We start from the raw sequence: 27922 nt of genomic DNA, 5'->3' as shown, positions 1-27922 counted from the left end.
CAGGGATCGAACTGGCGCTGCAGAGACTGAGGGCAGCTTCACAGCCCAGTGTTCAACCGCTGCACCACCAGGGGAGACACTTATTTATATATTTTTAAAGATTTATTTATGCACACAAGAACTGGGGTGTAAGCCAGAAGTGTGGGGGGTGAGAGGATAAACCAGAGACAGAGTGGGGAGCAGAACCAGCAGGTCTACTGAAATACACTGCTGAGGGGAGCAGCAGGCGAGACTATTTTAAAAGAATAAATGAGGACATACTAATTTTGTCTTAGCAAATACGACTGGCTTAATAAAAAAAAAGTTCACTCTTGGCTCAATGATGATTTGATGTGACAAGGAACTGGCATTTTCCTTAGCTCTAGATCAGCACTGAAGTGGGAGACTTTCCTAACTTTCACCCTGAGAATTCCTGGACAGTTGCTCAGAGTAGCATGTTCGGACCCTGAACTTACACTTTCAGCTGTAATTATCTTGGCAAGGTCATCCTTATTTTGTATCATTAAGTCGTACCACTTTCGAAGTAATGAACTCCTCTCCTGAAAAAGAAATTAAAGAGAAAGGGTGAATGATGAAGTCTAAGAGAGACTTTAAATCACATGTAACTTCCTAAATAATTAGCTATGTGGTCTCATTCTGGGGGAGACATACATTGACCTTTCTTTGATAAACAGTAAGATCTGATATGTTGCATAGAAAGGAGTAAACTGAGTCATAATCTGTAAAGGAGAAATAGAGTCTTGTGGAATAGCTGTTACTGTTAATGGCAACTATGAGTAAATTTTTTTTTAAAAGATTTATTTATTTTTTATACAAGCACTGGGTACAGTCAGAAGCACGAGAGGGTGAGAGGATTCACCAGAGCCAGAGTGGGGAACAGAACAGGCAGACTGATGAAGTACACTGCTGAGGGGAGCAGCGGGTGCGGGAGGAGAGGTCTGTGCGCCATGTGGGACCCTCGCCGGCGGCCGGGGATCGAACTGGCGCTGCAGAGGCTGAGGGCAGCTTCGCAGCCCAGCACTTAACCAGGGGAGGCCCAACTATGAGTAAATTTTAATTGTATCTCACACAGGTATGGTTCCCTATTTTTTATATGATCATTTTCAATGATGATAAAATATGCAGAATATAAAATTTACACCTCACATCCTTAAGGGGGAGTTCAGTGGCATTCGGAGCTCTCAGGTGCTGTATAACCATCTCCACCATCCATTTCCAGAACTCCTCATCTTGCAGAAACGGAAACTCTGTCCCCATTGGATACTCACTCCCCACTCCTTCTCAAGCCTCTGATTCCCCCTATTCTCCTTGCTGTCTCTATGAATTTAACTATTCTAGATGTTACAGACCCACCCACAGAAGAGTGTAAGTCCTTTGTCCCCTGGAGAAAGAATTTACCAGGCAGTGTTGAGTGGAGTTCAACCAGGCAAGGTTTATTAGCCTTTGCACTCCAGGAGGATAAGGGAGGCAGAGGGAGGGCAGGATTTAATGCCAGATGTTACATGATGGTCAGGGCTGCTGGTAAACCGGCAGAATGCCCCTCTGTACCCAGAACTAAGTGCCCATGGGCAAACAAAGCAAGAGGGGAACAATGCATAAGTTACAATAAAATGGGCAAAAACTGAGTAATTATAGGGCCTCCCCAGTGGCGCAGCGGTTGAGCGCTGGGTTGCGAAGCTGCCCGCAGCCTCTGCAGCACCGGTTCGATCCCCAGCTGCTCCCCGCCCACCGGAGGAGGGTCCCACATGGCGCGCAGACCTCTCCTGCCACACCCGCTGCTCCCCTCAGCAGTGTACTTCGGTCCTTCTGCCTGCTCTGCTCCCCGCTCTGGCTCTGGTGAATTCTCTCACCCTCCCGCGCTTCTGACTGTACCCAGTGCTTGTATAAGTATAAATCTTAAAAAAAAAAAAAAAAAAAGAAAAAGAAACTGAGTAATTATAGAAAAACCCAGTCACTGCGGTGTCGATCAAGTCTTCCCAGCTATAGGACCCTCTGGTGGCCAGTGACTGGTACAGGACTGACCTGTCCCTGCCCCCATGTTCTTTGTCCTCTGTTTCATTAATATCTGATGCAAGTGGAATCAGTGTTTGTCTTTTAGTGATTGGCTTATTTCACTCACAGCATGTCCTCAAGCAGAGTTCCTTCTAATAAGTCACTGGTAAATTGGATAAGTTCCACAGACTGTGGTGCAGGCTGAGGATGGGGGAGTGTGAGGTGTCAAAAGCAGTTTACAGGGCCTCCCTGGTGGCGCAGCGGTTGAGCGCTGGGTTGCGAAGCTGCCCGCAGCCTCTGCGGCGCTGGTTCGATCCCCGGCTGCTCCCCGGCCACCAGAGGAGGGTCCCACATGGCGCGCAGACCTCTCCTGCCGCCCGCTGCTCCCCTCAGCAGTGTACTTCGGTCCTTCTGCCTGCTCTGCTCCCCCCTGTGGCTCTGGGGAATTCTCTCACCCTCCCGCGCTTCTGACTGTACCCAGTGCTTGTATAAACGAAACAAACAAATAAGTAAATAAATAAAACATGCCTCAAAAAAAAAAAAAAAAAAGCAGTTTACATACTTAAGAAAAGGCTCCAGGCACAATACTGTAAATATATATTCATTGCCACTGGCTGTATACTACTCTATGGCTAGCATGATATATATATATATATATATATATATATATAAAAAGATTTATTTATTTATGCATACAAGAACAGGGCTACAGGCCAGACATATAGGGGGTGAGAGGATTCATCAGAGACAGAGCAGAGAACACAACCAGCAGACTGACTGAAATACACTGCTGAGGGGAGCAGTGGGTGAGACAGGAGAGGTCTGCTGCGCTCTGTGGGTAGCTCCCTGGCGAGGGGATCGAACTCCTGCTGCAGCAGCTGAGGATAGCTTCATAGTGCTGTGCTTAACCCCTTGCATCTCCAGAGAGGCCCATATGATACTTATTTTATGTTGTCTATATTTTACCATGATTAAAAAAAATTCAATGAGTGAAAATGAATGAAAGGATAGTTTGGATTATTAAGAATATGATGAAAGAACTAGTTTCTAAAAATATAAACATTAAAACAAAGAAAAAGGAATTCATTTATATTAAAACCACTTAAAAATAAAAAAGAGGACCCACAGCATCCTGGTCAACCAGGACACATAGGAGGGCTTGAAATAAAGATATGTCCCACACCTGCATCTGAAGCCAGGAAGAATCGACTGGTTTGCTCTTCCCTGCCTGAAGAACACTGTGTAAACACCACTAACCATCTCTCTCTGGGTTCCTGCCTTTTCTATTGGGTTGTTGGAGAAGTCGTGAAGTATTTTTTCTGTGTTTTTCAGGCAAAAATGCATCATGACTTTTCCAACAGCCCTTACTTTGGCCAGACTAAGACCTGTGTTAATGTCTCTCTCTAAGGTGTGGTTGAGATTAAGTGTCTAAATATTGGCCCCCAGAGAAGAGGCATCTCTTCCCACCAGATTCCTCTACTCAGGTGTCATTTTGATTATCCTCAGGCTGAATAATCCAGGTTGAGAATCTGACCGCTGCAGGCCAATGTGCTGGGGGTTATACTGGGTGAGAGACCAAAGACTAAATAAAAGCTTGGAGGCCTGGCTCAGAAAAAGAAATGAACTATCTGAATGAATGACCTGCTAGGGCTAAATCACCACACTCACTCTGAAAGAGGATGAGAGAAGAATATGAAACAGCAGAAGTGTAAGAGTAAAAAGCAGATTCTGCTTGCTGGCAGAAGACACCATGCCTGGGATAAACTCTGATACCAGCAGGGGCGGTGACACCCCGACAGTGTGAAAGCCTGTGTTCTGGACTGAATTGTGTCTACCCCAAAATGACAGGTCAGATTCCTAGCCCCTCACCCTCTTACCTCAGAGAGTAAGTGACCTTATTTGTGGATAGAGGATTTACAGAAGTTATCAAGTTAAAATGAGGTCACAAGGGGGGGTCCTCATCCAATGCTAGTGTCCTTGCAAAAGGAGGGCAACCTGGACATAGAAGCAGAGGGGAGAGGACATGGGAAGGCACAGGAAGATTGTGTCTTCTATGAACAGGAAAGAGGCCTGGGACAAATTCTCCCCTCGCAGTCATCAGAAGGAAGGAGCCCTGCCCACAGCTTGATTTCAGACTTCTAGCTTCCAGCACTGAGAAAATACATGTCTGTTGTTTAAGTCCCCATGTTTATGGTGCTTTGCCACACAGCCTCCTTGACATCCTCACTAGGGAGTCTCTTGGACATCTCAGACTCCACGTGTTCAGAACAGGCCCTGATTTCTCACTGCAACGGCAGCCCTATGCACCCTTCTCCACCCCAGCTGATGGGGACTCCTACCTCTCAATGGCTTGGGGTCATCACGGACACCTCTCTTACCCTCTAATAATCTTGCAGTTGCCTCTACCTCCAAAAAAATAACTGGGACTGCTCTTACTACCTCCCCTGCTACCATCCTAGCTCAAGTGCATCTCTTCCATAGATCACTACAACAGCACAAGGGACTATGGTGATGGTGCACTGGTGAACTGGTGGTGGGATTTCACGGTGAAATCATACATTGTACAAATATGAAGGATGATATAATAAATTTATTAAAAATAAATTAAAAAATATTAACTTGAACCAATCCCCTAATATAAACATATACATACATGCACATATATGTATGTGTATATATATTATATATATCCTATTATTTCAGTTAAAAAAAAATAAATTACAACTGACTCCCTGGCAGTTCTCTGCACTTCACCAGGGCCCCTCAGTCTGTTCTTAGTACCGTGGCCAGAGTCTCCTTCCAAAATGTAAATCAGATCCTCTGCTTACAGTGCCGAGATGGAGCACCACCTCTCTCAAGGTGAAATGCAAGGTCCTTAGCATGACTTACATCCCCCTGGATTGTGTGCTCCTCCATTGTCTCTACAACCTGTCTTTCCACTGCCTCCTTGTCAGACCACTCGCCTGTTTCACAAATGTCTCAGGTATGTTTCTCCTGACTCAGGATGTTAGCTCTGGCCAAACCCCTCACCTCCCTTAGTCCTGGCATCTCCTATTCTCAATAAGGGACAGCTTGTCTGGGCTGAATTTTGTGCCCCGACCAAATGAAGAGGTCAGAGTTCTAACCCCCAGTGACTGTATTGGGAGGCAGGGTCTTGAAAGAGCTTATTATGGTGAAATGAGATCACTAAGAGGGTCTCAATCCAATAGGACTGGTGCTTTACAAGAAGAGATGGGGTCATGGGCATGCACAGAGGAAAGACCACGTGCACACACCCAGGACCACCAGCAAGCCAGAGGCCTTGGAGGAAACCAGCCCTGCTCACATCTTGATCCTGGACTTCTAGCTTCCAGAACTCTGAGACAATAAAATTCTATTGTTAAAGTCACCTAGTCTGTGGGAGGGCAGCTCTAGCAAACAATACATTTGCCCCTCCCTGCACCCTGCCTCTTCCTTCTGGTGGTGATCCTCTGCACCTGCTCTGCCTTTCTCTGCTCACATCAATCATCACTTCTAATATGCTTATTTGCTTAGATATTACATCCCGTTTATAGTTCACACCTTTGCTCCTGCCCCTCCAGCCCAAGTGAGCTCCTAAGGCAAGAAGCTTTGTTGACTGAGGTATCCTAGGCCACCCCAATAGCATGGCACCATTTATGGTGCTCTGCCACACAGCCTACTTGACATCCTCACTAGGGAGTCTCTAGGACATCTCAGACTCCACGTGTTCAGAACAGGCCCTGGGGCCTCCCCGGTCACGCAGTGGTTGAGCGCTGGGCTGTGAAGCTGCCCTCAGCCTCTGCAGCGCCCGTTCGATCCCCGGCCACTGGCGAGGGTTCCACATGGCGCATAGACCTCTCTTGCCACACCCGCTGCTCCCCTCAGACTTCTTAGTCAGTCTGCCTGTTCTGCTCCCCGCTCTGGGTCTGGTGAATTCTCTCACCCTCCTGTGCTTCTGACTGTACCCAGTGCTTGTATAAATAAGTAAATAAATAAATAAATCTAAAAAAAAAGAACAGGCCCTGATTTCTCACTGCAACGGCAGCCCTAGGCACCCTTCCCCACCCCAGCTGATGGGGACTCCCACCTCTCAGTGGCTTGGGGTCATCACGGACACCTCTCTTACCCTCTAATAATCTTGCAGTTCCCTCTACCTCCAAAAAAATAACTGGTGGAGAAAAAGGAACTCTCCTGCACTGTTGGTGGGAGTGCAAACTGGTCCAGCCACTATGGAGAGCTGTGTGGAGATTTCTGGACCTACTAAACATAGAGCTTCCATATGATCCAGCAATTCCACTCCTAGGTATTTACCCAAAGGACGCAGAAACATCAATTCCAAAGAGCACCTGCACCCCAATGTTTATAGCAGCACTGTTTACAATAGCTAAGCTTTGGAAACAACCCAAATGCCCAAAAATAGATGACTGGATCAAGAAGATGTGGTCCATATACACCATGGAATATTACTCAGCAATCAAAAAAGATAAACACATGCAATTTGCAGCAACATGGATGGCGCTGGAAGGGACCATGCTCAGCGAAATAAGGCAGAAAGAAAAAGAAAAATACCGGATGGTCTCACTCATAGCAGGAATCTAGAAAACTTAAATAAGGGACCAGGAAAATGAATAACTATAAAAAAGTGAAAATCAAAAACAACAAAAACTATGAACCAGAGACACGATATAAGGGGTGGGAGGCAGGGAGGGGAGGGATTGGGGTCAAAATAAGGGGGTTGCAATTGTATGGGGAATATAAAAATAAAATTTATAAAAATTAAAAAAAATTTTCCTGATTAGAAAATAAATTTTCTAAATAAAATTTCCATGTCAAAAAAAATAAATAACTGGGACTGCTCTTTACTACCTCCGCTGCTACCATCCTAGCTCAAGCGCATCTCTTCCTTAAGTCAACAGGCACTCAGCAAACATCTGTAGGGTAAATGAATGCTAAAGCTCCCTTGGGGGCCTGGACTCATTGCTGGAAGTGTGTCTTCTGAGGGAGGCTGGGGTAGCAAATGATTTCACAGAGCCTGCTCGCTGCAGGTGGCCTAATAAAGGAGGAAGCAAATCTCTGGAATAGTTTTCTTCTTCTTCTGGTCTGACCATCTGCATTCCCCCAATTCCACAGGGGTGTCTCTGTGGGTCAACAGCAGCATCTCTCCATGCAGGTGAAAAGCTGAAGACAGCTTCAGGACGGCTCCCTTGTCCTAGCCTTAACCGGGCCGATCTGACAGCTCCCTCCATTCGGGATTCCTGACTGCAGCCCAGCGCGCTCAGCACCAGCCTTCTGCACGGTCAGGCAGGAAACCATTCCAGATGCCCTTAAGGCCACCCGCGCGTCAGGCCCCTCGGCTCCCTTATGCTCGTCGGTGCTCTGCCTCCCCTACTGGACCCTGGGGGTTTGCAGGCAGGACGCCCCGCGTCCCTAGCGCCTCCTGCCAGGGTGCTTGGCACATACCCAGTGCCCTAGCTAAACTTATTGTGGCTGATCTCTTGCTTCTCTGACGTTCCGCCTTGGGTATCCTGGAGCACGCGGGGAGGAGACGCGGCCGGTTTCGCCACGAGTGGAAGGAAACCTGCTGGCCCCCGGGCCCCGGGGCGCACTCACCTTGGCCGAGACCCCCTTCCAGGCGCAGAAAGCCTCGTAGGCCGCGCGCACGGCGGCTCGGGCCTCCGGCACCCCGCAGTCGGCCACCACGCCCAGCTCCGCGCCGCTGGCGGGGTCGTGCACCGGGAAGGCGGCGGCGGCCGGGAGCCAGCGGCCGCCCACGAAGGCGTCGGTGCGCAGCAGCCCCGCGGAGAGGCCCGCCGGGGCCCCAGCGTAGCGGCGGGGCTGCGCCGGGCAGGGCGCGCGCCGCCGGGCGGGCGCCGGGCGGAGGCCGTGGCCCGAGGGCGCGGGCGGGAGGCGCGGGGCCCCGCAGCTCCGCAGCCGAAAGCAGGCGGCCATGGCCCGGGAGGCGGCCGCCGCGGGACGCAGGCAAGCGAGCGCGCGCGCCCGGGCGCCGGGGCCGAGGCGGCGGGGACGCGCGGGGTGGCGGGCGCGGGCGCAGGTTGCAGAGGCGCCAGCAGCGCCCCCTCTCCCGAGCCCTTCGCGCTGCACCGCCGCGCCCGGCTCCACCCGGCCTGGAACGCCGCGCGCCGCCTGGGGAGCCTTGGTTGGGCGCGCGGGGGGAATGTGGCTCCGGGACACTTGCGAGCCACGGTCACCGCGCGCCCTCTCGGGTGCGCATCGGTCTGCAACGATGCCTTAGCACCCCATCTGCTGCGGGGGAACCGCGCCTTTGCCCTCACGTCCACCCCCCCCCCAAAAAAAAACCCCAAACTGCCTTCCCCGGCTGCAGCATTTGTGCCGGGTGCGCAGGGGCGTTGCTTGCCCCACCTGTCAAGGGCACGGTCTCCATCACATTTCTTGGTCGCCGCAGCAAGTGTGCACGTAGGATTCGGGTCCAGGCTTCTCTGAGGGGGTGAAGTGCGACCCCGATTCTGTGGTTGGATGCTTTTCTGGGTGTGTGTGAAGGTACTCTCCATTTGCTGGGAGTAGGGCTGCTGCCTCGGGTGGTTTGACAGTTCCCTCCATTAGGGATTCCTGACTGGAGGCCAGCGCACTCACCTCCAGACTGCTGGACTTATTTGGACTTATTTCCATCAGCGGCCTTTAGTGACAAGCTGATTTGGATCCCAACTCAGAATCTGTGGATAAGTGGTGAGACCTTTGACAGATTACTTAACCTCAAATATAACCGTGGTTATTTTTTTTTTATTTTTTATTTTTTGGTATAATGGACTGATACCCCTAAAGGTTTGTTGTGTGACAACGAATGCTTAGGGCAGTTGCTATGTTCAATTTAGTACATAGTCCAACGTCACAGCTGCCACAGGTCAAGCCACTAGTAGGATTAAAGTTCAGAACCAATTTCCAAAATCAAATCAGTCAATCAAGGTACAAGGATTTGGCACAGTTATGGTTGCTGTTAAATGGCAGCTGCTTCCAGGCACAATTAAACTGGCCTAAAACGTGGGAAGCAGCTGGAGGTAGCCACTCGAATTGAGGATAAAAATGAAAATGGCAGGATTATACTCCCTATTTGTGGGTTCAATGGAAGCCCAACCTTATGCATTAATTTAGAGACCCTTGCATCAACATAGCTCTCCTCCATTCCTACTGAGTTGAGAGTTTCTTTCTGGCTTTTGCAGACCATGTGTGCTGTGTCCCGTTTTTCTGGGGCATTGGCTTTGTATTTGCAAAATGCTGAATTAGTACTTGAAATTTTAACTTTTTTTTTGTTGCTGAGTCAGAGCCACCCAGTCTTGAGTCAGTCACACTGGCAGAAGCAGAGTGTGATCTTGCCTGTGATAGTGTGGGTTCACTACTTCATTCTTATTTTTTTAAAGGAGTTGGGGAGATAGAACGCCCTTTTAGAGATGGCTGCCAGTTGGGCATCACAGCCCAGCCTGGGGAGCTGACTTATTTCCATCTGTGGCCTGCTTTACCAGTTGCTGATTTCTAAAGACTTGGGGAAATCAGTTCTGTTGAGGAAACTGGGTGGGTTGGGGGTGGCGCAGAAAAGCCAACTGTGGTTGTCTCTTTAGATCCAAAGAGAGTCTACTTATCCTTTATAAGGTTCTACTTAAAACAGTGGCCACTCCCTTTCCTAGCTGACATCCCCTTTAGACTCAATAGGCACGAGACCCAGGGTCCACCATATTTTTAGGAATGCGCAAAAATGTTTAAATTTTTCTAAAATCAGAAGACGAAAACGAACTTTTAGTTTGAACATTAATATGTGAATCATGCCAATCAATGCAAATATACATGTGATATTTATTTATTAAGTACGGGGCCCCCAAAGGCAGAAGTGTGTAGCAGCCTAGGAATGCCATGATTTGTGTGTTTGAACATTAATATGTGGATCATGCCAATCAATGCAAATATACATGTGATATTTATTTATTAAGTATGGGGCCCCCAAAGGCAGAAGTGTGTAGCAGCCTAGGAACTCCTGGCCCTTCTGTTTTGTAGCCTCTGCAAGTCCCATTCAGAGTAGGAGCAGTTTCCTCCCATTTGCTGTCTTACTTCTAGGCTGTCCTGACGCTCTAGGCTAGGTGTGCGCATCAGGATGTTAAGGACAAGATCACCAGGTGACAGGACCTTTTTCTCCTTTCTCCTTAGCCTGCCCTTGTCCTCCTCATTCTTGCCGGTCTCTGTCCTTCCCCTCATCTGCTAAGCACTTTCCTATTAAAGATGCATCTCCATGAAAGAGGGAGGAGCATAGCAGCAGAATGAAAGGGGCCATGGCACCTCCCCACCCACTTAAATACAGGCCCCTGGGACTACAATTCCCAGCCTGCCATTCTGAGTGGGTGGGGCAACTGGGAAAGACAAAGGTGGATTTATAAATTGAGGTGAAATGAAGGAGAAGAGGAAAAAGAGACACTTAGAGGAGATACTTGGAGAAAATTCCTGTGGTTGAGCAACACTTGGAAAAGCTGTTCCTGGGACTTTGTAACCTTTTGGCAGAGACAATGGCGGCTGTTATCCGGACCTCATGGTGGATTACTTGGTACAGTTTGACTTTGGGATCTCTCCTGTCCTAGCTCTCTCAGACCTGCCTAACCTTTTTCTTGTGGTTCTCCACCAGAAGGTGACTTAGACGTGTGGTAGGCTTTGAGGTCTCGGTGGTGCCACTTCAGGCTGAACCAGTTTGGCTGGGCATTTGCCCATGAAGTGATGGGTAATTTTTGGAGATTTATTGGGAATCTGTTATTTGAATCTGTTAACCTTTCTTCTCTTTCTCCGGACAGCAATTCTGTTCACACTAAGAATCTGCTTTCCTTGCCATTCCAAATGTGGGTGGCTGAATGCTGAGTATGCACACCCCTTAACCGTTTGGTTTGGGGTTTCTGGACACCCCTCGGTTGTGCGCTTATACTCTGATGGCAGCAACAGATTAGGTGTATGTAGGAGTGAGTTGACATGGTCTGTTTTATCTTGAAAGTTCCTGGACATTAAAATTGCACCTCATTTATCTGCACTGGGAGACCCACTCTCACTTCAAAAACCCCACCCAATTTTGCCGTATGCACATATTTAAATTGTTATTTAACAATTATTGTTATTGTTATTCAACAATAACAAAGACTATTGTTGAATACTGAGTGTAAAATAATTTTTCCTGATTTTTAAAAATTTTATCAAGAAAATAGTTACTCAATAGGAATCTAAGGTGAATCTTTTGGAAGGGGAACATGAGTTTTGAATGTAACAATCAACATTCGTTGAATACCTACTGTATACCAGATTCTGTTGTAAGCTCCTCACATGTATTTATTCATCTGACCTTCTCATGACCCTATAAGGTGGACACACTATTATTGTTCTCATTTTTATGGATGATTTTATTGGTAAAGTGAGGCAAAAGAATTTTTAGTAACTTGCCTAAGGTCACCCAAATAAGAAGGTAGCAGAACAGGGAGCCAAAGGAAGCCTGAGGCCCTGTGACTCTAAAGTCCATATTCCCCTCCCTCCTTTTTTTTTTTATTGATTTATTTATTTATGCATACAAGAACTGGGGTACAGGCCAGAGGTGTGTGGGGCGAGAGGATTCACCAGAGACAGAGTGGGGAACAGAACAGGCAGACTGACCAAAGTACACTGCTGAGGGAAGCAGCGGGCGAGGTAGGCGAGGTCTGCCTTGCCATATGGGTTTTTCCCTGGCCGGCTGGGGATCAAACTCGTGCTGCAGAGGCTGCGGATTGCTTCATAGTGCGGTGCTTAACCCCTTGCACCACCAGGGTTCCCTCCCTCCTTCTTAATGTGACTATTTACTTCTCAATTTGTGCCTATTTCCTGAAGACCTCAGAATGGTAGAACTCTTTATAAGAAAGATTCCTCTATTAGGGAAAGAGGTGTGGCATGGAATAAAAAATATTTCCATTACACTTAATTATTTACCACTTAGTTTTCTTAATACAGCAAGTTCTACTTTAAATTTCCTTTAAAAGTCATAGCTGTGGTATTTTCATGCTTACTAAAGTAATATGTCTTTTAAAAAGACCTCTTTAAGATGGTCTTTAAAAAATCTTGCAGTATTGTCACAGAAAGGCCATGGTGTACATATGATCTTCACACTATACAGCCTAAGAAAATAAATTCCCAAGTACTCTATTTTATTGTATTAATGAAGTTAAGTCATTCTGAACCTTAAATACAAATAAATGCTTAATGAGAAATTTGGGATTAGTATTGCTTAGTTATGGAACACATTTCCTTCTATGGTCCTTTTGGGATAGGTTTGTTTTATTAAAGCTACCTAGTACTTCTAGGCAGTGTTATTTTTTCCATGTTACTCTTTCGCAACCCTCTCTGTTCATTGACTTTTTCTGGCTGCCTCTGGGTTTATCATTCTGCCAAGTTATAATTGTCACCAATCCCCCAGGAGACTTTGGAAGGCCCAGAGATCATGAGGCAAATGCCTCTGGTGGCCAAAAGGGACACCTGCATGTATTATGTGGACATGGGGACTAGAAGATGTTGGGGGGCAGGGAAGGGGGTGCAGGGGGAGCCTGCTCTCCAGCTCCAACCAATTAATTGTCTTGTCACAGGGGAATGTTATATCACAAGGCCTATTCTTGTTTGACTGTTTTAAAGAGAGCCAGATCTGTGTTTCTATGTGAATTTTCTCATTTAAAAAAGTTGGTCTAAGTTTATTTATTTTTTTCAAAGATTTATTTATTTATGCATACAAGAGCTGGGGTGCAGGCCAGAGGTGCGGGGGGCAGGTGAGAGGATTCACTAGAGATAGAGTAGGGAGCAGAACAAGCAGATTCACTGAAATACACTGCTGAGGGAGCAGCAGGCAAGACAGGAGAGGTCTGCTGTGCCATGTCGGTTCGCTCCCTGGCTGGCTGGAATTGGGAACTTGTGCTGTAGTGGCCTGCAGTAGCTTGATAGTGCTGTGTCTTTAACCCCTGTGCCACCAAGGAAAAGTTGGCCTAAGTTTATAAGACACCCTGTTAGCCAAGAAAGCATATTAGCTTATGACCTCTGGCCTAAAAGCAACCAGGAGCAGCTGCCCTCAATTCAGGAGAAAAGCTGTTTGCCTTTCCTCAAGACTTTGCAGGTGGTTGAGCTAAGTTTACGGAGGAAATTTGGTAGATACCTCAGGTCCTTATCATCCCATCTTCTCTTCATCACTTCCATTCGGCTCATCTGAGAATGCATAAAGTATCATACTCATAATTTGAGCTCTAAGATCACTATTATTTCCATGGAGATCTTTACCTTTCATTGAAAAAAGTTTCCCAAGGATTAAATGCTATTGGTGGGATACCCCGTGACAGGTAAATTCTGAGTCTAGCATTTTCTGAGTCTTGTTTCTTGGTCCTAAAGCTGACTTCCCTCGCCTCCCTCCCACACCCAGTGGCATCAGCATCTTTGCTGGGGCTGCAGGAATCTGACTGTGTAACAGGCTCCAGATAAGCCCTGTAGGAACAGTCAGGTCGAGAGAGCCGGAGTGATTGCTCTTGTGTAATCTCATAGAAGAGTCAGTATCTGTTGCCAAATTCTAAAAGAGAAGCTGGTTCTGGCTGATCATCATAAGACTTTCCCAGCACTCGTGGCTTCGCAGGCTGAGGAATCCCAGCAGCTTGATACATGTGGGGGAAGGATGCATGGGAGATCAGCCCTAATAAAATGAGGCGATCTAATATATGTCCTATCGATAGAGGCAGGTGAGTCTTCTTTTAAGAAAGCAAAGGATGTTGGGAGACAACTTCACGTGCATCTGAAATGAACTTCCTCTTAAAAAGAAACCCACAGAAAACCTTAATCAGAAGATGCCACTGCTTCCCCCGGAGACTTTTCCACTTCACTGTATCACTTTTTTTCCTCTCCCAGGCCCAGTGGTTTGGCCCAGCGGTTTGTTTGCTGTCCTGGTGGAGTTAAACAGTAGTTAAACAGTTGGATTTCCCGAAAAATATATTCTTTTGAAAGGAGGCTGGGTTTCTGAATGGGAAGCTGTGGGTCTGGACCTGGATTTCAGTCTGTGAGCGGCTGCAGGGAGTAACCAGAACATGTCTGCTTCCAGGATCTGGTCTGGCCTGCTGATTCTGCTGGGCGCGTTCTGCCCGGGAGCCTCCTCGTGTGGCATCTCCACACACATCGAAATAGGTGGGTGCCCTCGACTCGTCAGGTAAGAAGGACAAGGAATCTGTCTAAAGATGGTAGGCAGCTGATTTATAGGCGATTTGTGTGTTGAAAACAGTAACTGACAATGAAGGGGAGAACGCTTTGAGGAGGTTGGCTAGAAAGAGGGAAGAAGCTGGAGCACCCAAGTCTCTTTGGGTACAGGGGTGCTGTTTTTCTGGGTAGAGAAATAACAAGGGGCTGGATAAGTTAGAGGGTTGCCACAAAGCTAAAGAATAGATCGAATGGGAGAGAAAATGGTCAAAATGGGTAGACTCTGGTAAGAGGAGGAACTAATTTTTGCTAGTTTACATTTCCAAGTGTGTATGTTGATTTATATATATATATATATATATTGTGTATGCACACACACACACACACACACGCGCGCGCGCGCTCCTGTGGCCCCAGGGGTTTGTCCCCTGGCTCAGGTAGCTTTAAAGATGTTTTGTTTCTCTGAAACTAACCAAAGAAACAGACATAATCAAACTAAAATCCTAGAAATCTGCCTGCAGAACTGAGGCTAACCTGAAGGGAGAGAGGGTGGGGAGCAAAGTGTGGAATGGGCCCAATGGACTAGGCTGGAGGACTATCGGGCCTGGCGGTGGGTGCGGTGTGGTAACTTAGATCCAAAGAACCTCGGAATCATGCTCATTGTATATATAAAATATATATAAAGATGGTTGGTTTCAGGCATGTCAGGGAAGCAGGGGAGTTTGGTTGCTGGCAATACAGGTGCCCGGGATTATGACAGGAGTTGGAAAGGATGGAGGTTCAGCAAGCTTAGGGGTGAAGCTTTATCTGGATAGAGGTGCTTGATAGCGCAGAGATTTGGTTCTTGCATGAGGTGTAGTTGTATTATTTTTGCAACTCATGGGAATGTGAATCAGTGTGTTACACAATATATCCTTCGACAAAGTTCAGGTTCGTTTTGGATGTATCCAACCTGATGTTCTAGGTTTCTTTTCCTTTATATAAAAATAATATTTTAGAGTTATGCCACCTCTAGAAGGAATAAAACAGAACAAGATTACAAATGAAACGTGAACATGTATCAGTGAAGAATGATCTAGATATGCAGTTCCAGACCTTTGCCATTTGAAGGCACAGAAGAGGTCACTGTGTCCACTTCCTGTTTTCTTTCACATTTGAAAAACGGATCTGACAGTTTCATAGCTAATTAGTTAGTGACATGGCCTAGAATTACATGTCCTAACAGCTAGTCCAGTGTTTTTTGCAAAATTATTATTGCTGAAAGTGAGTTAGAAAACAATGGAAAAGAAAATTGATCTGAGGTTCTAATACCAGCTTTGCACCAAACTAGATGTGAGTCTGAGCAATTCAATTCTCTCTTACTTCCTCTTCTTAAATGAGGCTGAATTTCTAAATGAATCCTAAACTTCCAAGTCTAAGTTTCTAAATGAATCCTAACTTCCAAGTCTAAGTTCTTTGAAACCGAAGTTGCCAAAACTGTTGAAGTGGACTAAAGAGGAATATAAACATTGTCCCAAATATAAATGGAATTAAGTTTTAAGCAATTATAAGAGAGATGAAATCTTAAAGTTTAATAAAATCTAGTAATTACTTGCTTTTATTTAGTAGAAACCAAAGGTCCTAACAGATTAATGTATAGTATTAATATATTAAATGTATTAAATATAATATAGAATATCAAATATGGAATATATTAATATATATTAAACATACATAGGTTCATATTAACACAACTGAAGGCAACTTCTAAACTGCAGATTTTGAGGCATCTTTATATAAGGAGATAAAGCTCCTATATTTATTTACTAATAACTTAGATGTTTTTATAAAGATCGTGGTTTATGTTTTTGCTTCTTATATAGTGAATTAGTTAATTAGATTTGGCTTCATCCAAAGATTTGGGTCTGTAAATCACTGAAATCCTATCTATACGCTACTTGGGTGGTTTGTAAACTTGTCTCTTATGGTATCTATTATAATGTAGTTGTAGCTAGGTGTTTTTGCTGTATGCATTAAAAATTTGGATGTGATTCAGAGTAGAAATAATCTATTACTACTAAATGTGTCTTCACAAGGAATCTTTATTTACCTATTGATTCTAAGATTCAGTGTGTGTGTGTGTGTGTGTGTGTGTGTGTACTTGTGTGGGCATGTGCATGCAGCAGGTGGCCTCTGACATTTATTTGTCCTTCTAAAGTGGTGAGTGAAGAAACATTTGTGTGTCAATGATTCAGTCAATGGTGTAGGCCTTGCCTCCTATTTCCTGCTTAGACTTCTCTACCTCAGTGTGTTGTTGAGGGAAAATCTGATGACAACTTCTGTTTCTTGAATTCCTACTATGTGTCAGCCAGTGTGTTTCTCATTTAGCATTTATTTTCTGTGATTCTCTGTAGGTATTGTGTACTTGTTGTCTATGGAAGGTTGCTTAGGCTTCGAGAGGTAAAGTAACTTGTCCGTAGAGGTAATTAAGCAGAAACTTTACATCACCATGCAAATTTTACTTGTATCATAACAATATAAATATGTCGAATGAAAATGACAAGTGCATACACATTTCATTTCCCAATCCTTGATAGTTACAACCACACAATTATTTATTTTCCCTTCAAAATGACCTCTAGTGCGTTTTCAGTTACAGCTGAACTTCATTGACTTATGTATTTATTTCTCTCAGGACACAGAGCTCTGGAATTTCTCCATCTCCAGGATAGGAGTGTTAACTACAAAAAGGTAGAGTTTGATTTTGCTTTTATTCCTTGTGCTTAACTTTCTTCCAATGAAGGTCCTCACAGATATTTACCTATTCTCAAATTTGTTAAGCCCATTTTGGCTCTTACCAATATTTCTAGCTCTACAGCTAAATAATTCTTTGAGACAAAGATGTTTCTTAAATATTTACTTTTGATAAGAGTGGTGACTATATCCTGGTGCTATCAGAATTAGATCACATTATTACCAGCACATCTTGATAACCAAATGGGAAGTGCAATGGTCAAATAACTAAAATGTATTATATCCCCAAATTACTTTTAGTCACTAGTTTCAACTTCCTTAATCACAGGCCCCATGCCAGTATTTATATTGTATTTATATTGTAGTCATCTTCACATGGTTTAAAAACAGTATTTAAAGTTGATCATCAACCTCATTCACATGACAAAAATTAGCCAGGCAAGAGGAAGAGAAGCAGAGCTCATCACTCAGTCCTGAGAGTGATTTTTCTAGTAGAGGGATTCACGAACTCATTAGCTCAATTGAAAACATGTTAAATGACTGTTGGCCATTTGCATTTCCTCTTTGGAGAAATGTCTTTTAAGTTCTTCTGCTCATTTCTTGACTGGATTGTTTATTTTGTTTTTGTTGAGCCAGGTGAGTTCTTTGTATATCTTTATGATCAGTCCTTTATCAGTTGGATGGAGTGCAAAGATTTTTTCCCCAATCAGTGGGGCGTCTCTCTGTTTTAGTTAATGTCTCTTTGGCTTTGCAGCAGCTTTTCAGTTTGATGTAATCCCAGGTGTTTGTCTTTGCCTTCACTATCACTGCTTTGGGTGATGAGTCTTTAAAGATGTTTCTGAGATGTATGTCTTGTAGTGTTTTCCCTATATTTTCTTCTATGTATTTTATGGTTTCAGGTCTTATGTCCAGTTCTTTTATCCACTTTGCGTTGATTTTTAAAAAAATAATATGAAAAAAAAATAGGCTGCATAGTTAGTAAACAGTGAAAGTCTATTTTCTGCAATATTCTTGCTTTCTTCTGGATCATGGTTTCACACCAGAGATCATTGTACTGCAAGTTATAGGACTGCCTTAAGAATGGCAAAAAAAAAAAAAAAAAAAAAAAAAAAAAAAAAACCAGAAAGGAAAGAATGAAGACAGGGATTATCTTGCTCTCTCTAATTTTGTCAAATCTCTTTTCAAAGCTTGATGGGAATCTTTGTCATTTCCTAGTCTCCCTATTTATTTATTTTTTTTACTTTTTAATTGCTGTCATTTTTTTTTATTTTCTTACATTGTTATTTTTTTGCACAATATTTGATTTCTCTGCTCGTGTGTCGTCCCCATAAACCTCCCATCACCCCAACACCCAGGAACCGTCATCATAGTCCCTTGTGCTCTTCCTTCCCCTATTCACCCATCTCCCTCCCACCCCCTGCTGTGTGCCTCAGATTTGTAGTTTGCCTGCAAGTTTTGATGGAACTAGAAGGGATTATGCTGAGTGAAATAAGTCAGAAGGAAAAAGAAAAATATCAATGGTTTCCCTTATAGGAGGAATATAGGAAAGCAAACAAAGGATCAAAAAAAAAAAAGAATAGAGACAAAATTATACTCCCTATTAAATCTGCTTCTTGATGACCTCAAGGACTCACTGGTACAGTTTGGTGAAATGATACTGTAAGGGCAGGAAGGGACAGGACACGGAGCAGACGGGGTAAAGGGGAGTCCTGAAGCCCTCAGTGCCTTTTCTGGCTTTTATTGGGATTTACCAGGTACACAGCAGGCAGGGGTGCTGGGGGGCCGGGAGGCTGGCAGGCCTCCCAGCCCCCAGCAAGTCTTCACTCTGTCTGGGGTCTCTCTGCTTCTCTTGGCTCCTGCTCTGCTTCTCTTCCGCTCTCCATTTGTTCTCTTCTTGTGGTTCTGCTTCTGCTGGCGTCCCCATGACGCCGCCTTTATAAATCCAGCCTTAGCCCAGGTGTACCCCATCTACATATGCCCACACCCTACTCCAGGTGCCTGGCATCAGGCTTGCATTCAGGACTACAGAGTTCTGTCATCAATCCTATTGGCGGGAAGGCAGAAAAGCCTGATACTTTTTACCTTACCCTAGAGATACAGTGAGAAATGGCCTGATGGGTGGGTGGATAGAGTCCCACAGACTGTTGGGTAGAGTCTGCACATATGGGGTCTGACTCGTGTTAGTCTGGATTTATCTTTTTTTGGGACATTATCTTTTGTTAGGACATCAGAGCCAACTGTACTTTAACAATGTTGACTGACACTAACTAAATTAATAGGAGAATAATGGACGAAGCTGAGAAAATGGGTGTATTCACTAATCAGAATTGTAAGAACCTCACATCAGTGTTCATATGTCCTTTGTGGGTTAGAATGGAGTGAGCCAGTTAACCAAGGAAGAACATTCAAAGTATATATATTTTTAAAGATTTATTTATTTATGCATACAAGAACTGGGGTACAGTCCTGAGGTGTGGGGGGGGGGTGAGAAGATTCACCAAAGACAGAGTGGGGAGCAGAGCAGGAGGATTGACTGAAATACACTGCTGAGGGGAGCAGCAGGCTAGTCAGGAGGGGTCTGCTCTGCCATGTGGGTATCTCCCTGGCTGGGGATCGAACTCATGCTGCAGAGGCTGTGGATTGCTTGATAGGTTGTGTCTTGACCCTTTGTGCCACCAGGGAGTCCCCAAGGAAGAACACTTAAAAGAGATGCTTTACTATCTACTTTTTTAAAATCATTTTTAAAGGGAAAGGATAATTTTTCTAACTTTCCAAAAGTAAGAATGCATAATCCTACCCAAAATTATAGGTGCAACTATAAATCAGCCCATGTCTATTTCTCTGATATCTCTATATAGTCATAGATATACATGTATATGTGTGTATGTCTGTATTTTCCTCATTTCACTGGATCATGGAGAATCTTCCCACAAACCTGCTTCAGCTCAGTGAAATAGCCTTAGGGAAACCTTCCTCTTTTGGACTGGTAAATAGTATTTCCCAAATTATTGTATCTTGCCCCCTAATCTCTGTATTTTTTTCATTTCCAGTTGTTACTTGCACACCAGGATGCCTATCAGGCTGGAACCGTGTTTCCTGATTCTTTTTATCCCGGCATCTGTGAAGGAGGTAAGATGACGATTTGCAGATCCAAAGGTCCCACTTTTACTTAGTTATTAGGCATAGCTGTGACTCAAAAAAGATGTAACAGCACATTCTATGTTCCATAAATGTTGCTCAATGACTTGGTTCATTTAACCAAGTTTTCCATTTAACCACCATAGAAATTCTGAATGTTTTATTCTTAGGACCCTTACTCACTTTACTGCTTTTATTTATTTTTATTTATTTATTTAAAAAAAATTTTAAAAAAGATTTATTTATTTATACAAGAACCGGGGTACTGGCCAGATGCGTGGGAGGGTGAGAGGATTCACCAGAGACAGAGTGGGGAACAGAATAGGAAGACTGACAAAATACACTACTGAGGGGAGCAGTGGGTGAGAGAGGAGAGGTCTGCCAGGCCATGTGGGACCCTCACCGGCCGGCTGGCTGGGATCATACTGGTGCTTCAGAGGCTCTGGACAGCTTCTCAGCACTGTGCTCAACCACCTGCACCACCAGGGGAGGCCCCTTTACTGCTTTTAAAGTTTTATTTATTTATGCATGCAAGAACTGGGGTACAGGCCAGAGATGTGGGGGGTGAGAGGATTCACCAGAGACAGAATGGGGGACAGAACAAGCAGACTGACTGAAATACACTGCTGAGGGAGCAGCGGGCAAGACAGGAGAAGTCAGTTGCACCATGTGGGTTGCTCCCTGGCCAGCTGGGGATCGAACTCATGCTGCAGAGGCTGTGGATTGCTTCATAGTCCGGTGCTTAACCCCTTGTGTGACCCGGGAGGGCCCCTTTACTGCTTTTCAATGGCAGAAGCAAAAGCATTTTGAAAAAGGTCAAAAGGCCTGAGTTTTTGTTCCTTCCATGTTGCCAGTTAGCATGTGACTTTCACAGTCACTTGTACACCAAGTTTCGGTTTCCATGTCTGTAGCAATAGTGATGTTAATTAATGCAGGTCCTGCTTCCTCACTGAATTTTTGTTGGCATTAATAGACACTATTTTGCCCAGTGGTTGGCAAATCTGAGGTCGTGTTATCAGCAAACTGGGTTTATGGGTTGTATCGGTCAGGGCCCCAGCAGGACACACCCAAATGAGTAACTAGAAGCACATTTTATAAGAGGACTGTTTACAAAGGTATAAACAAGAAGTAAGACAATTGCAAGGGATGGTGTAGGGGAGGGAGTGGTTACTGGAACTGTGGACAAAGAGAAGGGATGTGAAGAGTGAAGCTTGGTGGGGTTGGGGGTCAGAACTTCCCTCAAGGGACATGGCAGCCCCCAGAACCCACAGAGAATGAATATCCCAACCTTTCTTGGTCTTTTTTCTCAACTGTCTGTTTTTCCCATTGGTCAAACCCAGCCGAACCAAAACCAGAGGCATTTGATGCAGGGTCACCTCAGAGGCTCACTGAAGGTTGGGGGAAAATGAGAATGGGTCTGTAGGGATGAAAAAAAAAAAAAACATCCAGCACACTGCCTCATTGAATAAGTCTGTTTTTTGGAGGCCTGGTGTCCTCAGCACTGATCATCTCTCCCCCAACCTTTTTTTAAAATACAGTGATGCCGGGCCTCCCCGGTGGCGCAGCGGTTGAGCGCTGGGCTGCGAAGCTGTCCGCAGCCTCTGCAGTGCCAGTTCGATCCCCAGCCACCGGCGAGGGTCCCACATGGCGCGCAGACCTCTCCTGCCACCCGCTGCTCCCCTCAGCAGTGTACTTCGTCAGTCTGCCTGTTCTGCCCCCTGCCCTGGTGAATTCTCTCACCCTCCCGCACTTCTGACTGTACCCAGTGCTTGTATAAATAAATAAATAAATCTTTAAAGAAAATGAAAAAATAAAATAAAATACAGTGATGCCTTTAAGGTCAATGAAATGTTTGGGGGCTGTTTACTCCTATAGTTATCAACCCAGATAGCTAAACTTGTATATTTCTCATTTATGGATTTCCCCCTTTTCCCTCAAGTCTGTTAACTCTCATATCTCAATTCTATTAATTTGCATGTTTATTGCGTTTCTCCCTCTTTCTAACCTGTTACTTAAAATCTGTCACTTCCCAAACCATATTCCCATGAGGGGGGCTGCAATGTCTCTTGATATTTTAACAGTTCCTTGATATCTTCTAACATAAAAAAGAACAAAACAGAAAGGGAATTTGTTGTCAATTCAGTTTGAGAAACATTGTTTAATGTATGCCATATTTAGAGCTAGAAAAAAACACAATAATAAAGCTTCTGGGAAGAGTGAAAAGAATGCAGATTACCCAGTAATTGGGGTAATTTTATTTATTTACCTTTTTAAAGATTTATTTTTATTTATGCATACAAGAACTGGGATGTAGGCCAGAGGTGTGGGGGTGAGGATTCACCAGAGACAGAGTGGGGAGCAGAACAGGCGGATCTACCAAAATACACCTGAGGGGAGCAGGGAGCTAGACAGGAGAGGTCTACTGTGCCATATGTGTGTAGCTCCCTGGCTGGGGATCAAACTCATGCCATAGTGGCTGGTGATAGCTTGATAGCACTGAGACTTTAACCTCTGTGCCTCCTGGGAGGCCCCTGTATAATTTTTTTTTTTTAAGCAGTAAATACCTTTGCATCTGAGGTGAAGATCAACTCCCTTGCATGACTGAGAAATCAGAAAGGTCAATTGGAAAGGATTATAAAACAGACACTGATTACAACAAATCTGAGTTCAGGTTCATAGATTTTCATGAATTTTTCTAAATCTTTGTGAATTCAGTAGCAGATCTCTTTCTTCTTGTATGATTCATTTTAATGTAATCTTTCAAAAGACTACTTTCTTAAACACTTACTTGCCAAAGAGACAGCGGTTTCTTCTTATACTCATAATTCGTCACTTTACCTAATGTTGAATTCTGTAATTACAGTTACATGATCACTGGTTTATATTCTGGGTTAGAAACAGACCTGACTGTTGGTAAGTTGTGCGCTGCTGTGGGGACAGAAGGGCTAAGGCCTCTGGACAGTGGCCTGTGTGCAGAGAGTATCCAACATGGCTATTCTTGTGCTTCCAGTCAGTCTTAGTTGCAGGGGGAAAATAAGCTTTGGTTAATCTATCAATTTGGTTAAGTGAAGCTTGTCAAAAGAGTGACTGCTATACTATTTAATTCTGGATTTTCACTCTATGCTATGCAATAGGCTTTCTAAGTTTTATCTCTAGGACAACGGGTGGAACAACTAAAATTTCTCAGTTATGACGTCTTTGAAAATCATTTTTAGAAAAACCAATGATTTAAAAGTGCTTAGAAAATTTTTACTTGAGCTACATCATAGAAAATTTGAACTGAGGGATCTGAACAGCGGGGTTTTGCTTTGAGCTACCCCTGAGATATTTGATTCTTCTTGAAGAATTTGTGGCCTTTGGATGTTTAAAATAGATGCTAGTTCTGTTTTTCCAGCCCCTCTTGTGGGAATAAAGAGAAACAAGGGACAACTACCGGCTCACTCAGATAATACTTGGGTAGAGTATTCTTTGGGGCTGATGCCATTTTAAGGCGATGATTGTAAACATAATGCTTGAAAGCCATTGGAATCTGCTTTTGTTTTTTGTTCTATTGGAGAGGTTTACTACGATGAAAAAATTATAGTAGAGTAATATTCTGTTGTGTATATACACTGCATCTTCTTTCTCCAATTATTCACTTAGGTTGTTGATGGACAAAGGTTTCTTTCTCTTCCACTCTCTCTCATGCACACACAACACACATAATTTATTTTCTTAGTTCTAGGGCACAGATATTGAGAACACGTCCACCCTCTTGCAGTCCAAGAGGCTATGAGCCAGTTTAGGTTTCTTGTTTGACTTACTCTTCTGTTCCAGAGACTTCCTTTGAACATCGACAGAAGAAACTAAGAGTCTTGAGGAGAGAAAGGAAAAGAGATACAGCAGCTCAGCAGTCAGTGGTTTGGCTGGGAATCTCCAGCCATTTAAGGGTCGAGGTTTGCTTTTGTTTTGTCAGGAAAATTCCATGACGTGTCAGAGAGCACTCACTGGACGCCATTTCTGAATGCAAGCATTCATTATATCCGAGAGAACTATCCCCTGCCCTGGGAGGAGGTAGGTGTGGCCCTCTAACCGGAAAAGCAAATTCAGTTCCATTCATATTTTTACACCTGCATTTGCCCTGTCTGTCTCCAACCCCCACCCCAGACCCTGTAGGGCCCCTCACCATTGTTTCTTCCATGTTCCATAATGCTTGGAACATCGTAGATGGCTAGTTCATACGTGGATAAATATTTTTTTTTAATGTGCGAGTTAAGTCACTTCGTCATTTTGCTCCTGGAGTCATTAATCTGAAAGCACTTCCCAGGCTTTTGAAACAAAACATTTCAAAAAGTCCAGTGTATCTACCTCTGACTTTTTTTGGTTCCTTCTCAGTAATGGAAAAGGATTCATGTTTATTTAAACTAAATTAGAGAGTTGTTGTTGTAAAGGAATCTAAACACACATGACTCTAGTTTGCTTATTTGGCAGGACACAGAGAAACTGGTAGCTTTCTTGTTTGGCATCACCTCTCACATGGTGGCAGATATCAGTTGGCATAGCCTGGGCATTCAGCAAGGATTCCTTAGGACAATGGGAATGGTGAGTACACGCCTTTAAGGGAAATGACTGAAGGGGAGGTACAGTCACACTCAATGTCAAAAGACCCTTGTGAAGGAAAGGAAAACTTTAGGTTATTCAGATATCATCCGGAAACAAGACTTCTCACCCTAACAGGTATTTGTTAGATTTCCACCTTTCTCTGTACGATAGTCTTCCTCTTTCGATACTGGGTAAATTCGGCCACACAGGGAAAATGAGTAACATGCTCTGTGGACAGCAGGAGAGGTGCTGTTCTGTTTTAGTACAAGCAATATTTGAGAATCTTAATATGGGTATGTATACCAACTCCTTGGGTCTTTTGAAAAGTAATTATTGCATGCGTTTTGATTTTCCCTTTTAAATTTTTTTTTTTTTTTTTTTGTGGGCGCCTTGCCGGTGGCCAGGGATCGAACTGGCGCTGCAGAGGCTGTGGGCAGCCTCGCAACCCAGCGCTCAACCGCTGTGCCACCAGGGGAGGCCCTGATTTTCCCTTTTAATTTTCTATATGAAAATGTCATCGCCCCAAACAGAAAATTGAGATCTTACCTAGTAACTTGTTTCTGGAAATCCCCTCTGGTCATTCATTGATATTAATATTATTCTATAAGAAGCTTAAACTTGGACTCACTAGACATTTTGAGCATATCTTATTGGGTTCAAATAGCTATAAGAACTTTGTCTTCAGACATACAGTATACAACTCAGGTGCCAATGTAATTTTCTTAACAAATAAAATAATGAAATGAAATGTTCTCCCGAAAATTGAGTCCATCGATTGAACCTTCTCAGTAATTGGGATAGGCAGTAATCTCCTCACTTGCCTGTGGAGTAGGAGTTTGGGCTTCCTTTTGTGATTTCTACTAGATGCTTCTCTTTCTTTTCCAGATTGATTTTCATGGCTCCTACTCTGATGCGCATTCCGCTGGAGACTTTGGTATGTTTATTTACATTTGCCATATTTTCTTTTGTGGGAGTTATGTTTCATTTGTTGTGAAATAAAATGTGTTTTATCTTACCTTGCTAGTAGCATCTATTAATATACTTTCTACAGCTATTAGTATATTAGTATCTAACATGTATTAGTATATTAGTATATAGCAGATACTAATGTTTTCTATTTTAATATTGCAATTCATTTATAGAGTATAGGAATACCACATTTCAATACAGAGATGAATTTCTGACAAGTTGTGTACATATGTATTCTTTTTTTTTTTTTAAAGATTTATTTATTTATTTATACAAGCACTGGGTACAGTCAGAAGCGCGGGAGGGTGAGAGAATTCACCGGCTGGCCAAGGATTGAGCCGGCCCTGCAGAGGCTGCGGGCAGCTTCGCAGCCCAGCACTCAACCGCTGCACCACCAGGAAGGCCCTACATTGTTTATTTTTTACATCATTGTCCATTTTTAAACAATATTTGCTTCCCCCCACCCCCTCAGGTGTAATCCCCATAGAATTTCCTTCCCCAATGCACCTGTGCACCATCATCTCAGCCCCCTGTGCGCCTCCCTCCCTCTGATCCCTCTCCCTCCTCCTTCCCTGCAGGATGTCTCTGATTTATCATTGTCTGTTTTGCTTTGCTGTGTTTTGTATTGTTATTTTTTTTCACACTGATGTCTTATTTGGGTCCCCTATATTCCTCCTATAAGTTACACGATCTTTGCTACAATTTTTTTCATCGATTTATGTCAAAATTTTAGAAAAACTTTATTTTTATAGCGGATTAAAATTCATTACCTAGTGTCCCTAATACTTTAGCCTTAGATTGGTAGCTCAACCATTTGTTGTTGTGGTGGTAAGTTATCTTTAAAGACAAAAATTAGATGGTGAGAAGTGTTTGCTTACAGAACCTTAATGGCCCATTTTAAAGTTAAAGCCTTTTGCTGATATGGGTGATTCTTTTTTTTTTTTTATTTCTTTTTTGTTATTTTTAAAAATTTTATATATTTTTTACATCATTTTTCATTTTTGCACAATGTATGCATTTTCATCTTGGTTATATTCCCCATACAATTCCCACACCCCTTGTTTTGATTCTCCCCCACCCCCCACCCCGCCCCACCTAGTGTGTCTCTGGTTTATAGTGGCTTGTTGTCAACGGCCATACCACCCTGAAGGCACCCAATCTTGTCTGATAAGTAGGATTGAGCCTGGTTAGTACTTGGATGGGTGATTATTTCTTAATTCTTGTTTCACTAGCTAAGATGTTAAAAGATGTAAAAAAAAAAAAAAGGTAGAGGTTACTTTTTCTTGAAGACATGCCTGTACCTGAAACATTGAACATAAGTATATAATAATGTGAAGGACCAATAATCCGGATTATGCACATTACTGTTGAATGCTGTGTTGTGATTCAGTCACCAATGTATAAATACTTTTGTCATCCCATAGGAGGAGACGTGTTGAGCCAGTCTGAGTTTAATTTTAATTATCTGGCACGGCGCTGGTAAGAGCAATGTCTATTTAAAAATGTGATATCTCACTAGCATTCAGGAGCATTGTCCTTACTTTTATATACAACTCTCTATGTCTAGGGTTTTGTTGTTGTTTTTTGGTAGAGACTTAAAAAACTTCTCTAATGGTTATTGGATTGGATAGTTTTTCAATTTCTTCTTAAAGAGTTTTATGTTTTTCTAGAACTTTTCCATTTCATCAAAGGCTTAACGATTTTGCTATAAGGCTGTCTTCTTTCTCTTGTTTAATATATAGTTCCATTCTTTTTGTTACCCACAATGTTATTTATCCTGCCTCCTGTTGTCAGTCTTGCCAAGTATTTTTCAGTTTTATTTTTTTTTGAAAGAACTTTTGAATTTATTGATCCTCTTTATGTTCATTTTCTCTTTCACTACTTTTTACTCATATTTATTTTCTCCTGCTTCCTTTGGGTTCCTATGAAATTCATTGAGTCTTGATTAAAGTCTAGCATGTGATCAACTTTTGTAACTATTTCATATGTGCTTGGGAAGAGTGGTAATTCTTCAATTTTTGGGTTTAATTTTTTTTAAAGATTTATTTATTTATGCATACAAGAACTGGAGTACAGGCCAGAGGTTCAGAGGTTGAAAGGATTTACCAGAGACAGAGCGGAGAACAGAACAGGCAGACTGAGTGAAATACACTGCTGAGGGGAGCAGCGGGCGAGTCAGGAGAGGTCTGCTGTGCCATGTGGGTTGCTCCCTGGCTGTCTGGGGATCAAACTCATGTTGCAGACAGCTTCATAGTGCTGTGCTTAACCCCTAGCACCATAAAGGAGGCCCGGTTTAATGTTTTATTTGTGTTTGTTAGCTCTTACTAAG

At 43.6% G+C, this 27922-nt stretch overlaps 2 protein-coding genes across 2 annotated transcripts in view; one reads left to right on the top strand and one right to left on the bottom strand.

The window, feature by feature from the left end:
- Positions 1–7941, bottom strand: part of ALDH5A1 (aldehyde dehydrogenase 5 family member A1) — a 31736-nt gene extending 23795 nt beyond the window's left edge. Inside the window, exons 1-2 of the mRNA XM_037521030.2 lie at positions 7603–7941; positions 456–539 (exon numbers count right to left, since the gene is read on the bottom strand). Of these exons, the coding sequence (XP_037376927.1) occupies positions 456–539; positions 7603–7941 (423 nt within the window). The remainder of the gene's footprint in view (positions 1–455; positions 540–7602) is intronic.
- Positions 7942–13794: 5853 nt separating this feature from the next.
- GPLD1 (glycosylphosphatidylinositol specific phospholipase D1) overlaps positions 13795–27922 on the top strand; it is a 47471-nt gene continuing 33343 nt past the window's right edge. The window contains 7 exon segments of the mRNA XM_054698347.1: positions 13795–14163; positions 16847–16902; positions 19956–20034; positions 23999–24096; positions 24514–24624; positions 25510–25558; positions 27018–27072. Of these exon segments, the coding sequence (XP_054554322.1) occupies positions 14067–14163; positions 16847–16902; positions 19956–20034; positions 23999–24096; positions 24514–24624; positions 25510–25558; positions 27018–27072 (545 nt within the window). The 5' untranslated portion in view covers positions 13795–14066.

This window comes from Talpa occidentalis, unplaced genomic scaffold (assembly GCF_014898055.3).
Source record: "Talpa occidentalis isolate TD23 unplaced genomic scaffold, MPIMG_talOcc4v2.1 talOcc4.2, whole genome shotgun sequence".
Classification (NCBI taxonomy): Eukaryota; Metazoa; Chordata; class Mammalia; order Eulipotyphla; family Talpidae; genus Talpa; species Talpa occidentalis.
This window is presented reverse-complemented; position numbering and strand designations above follow the sequence as displayed.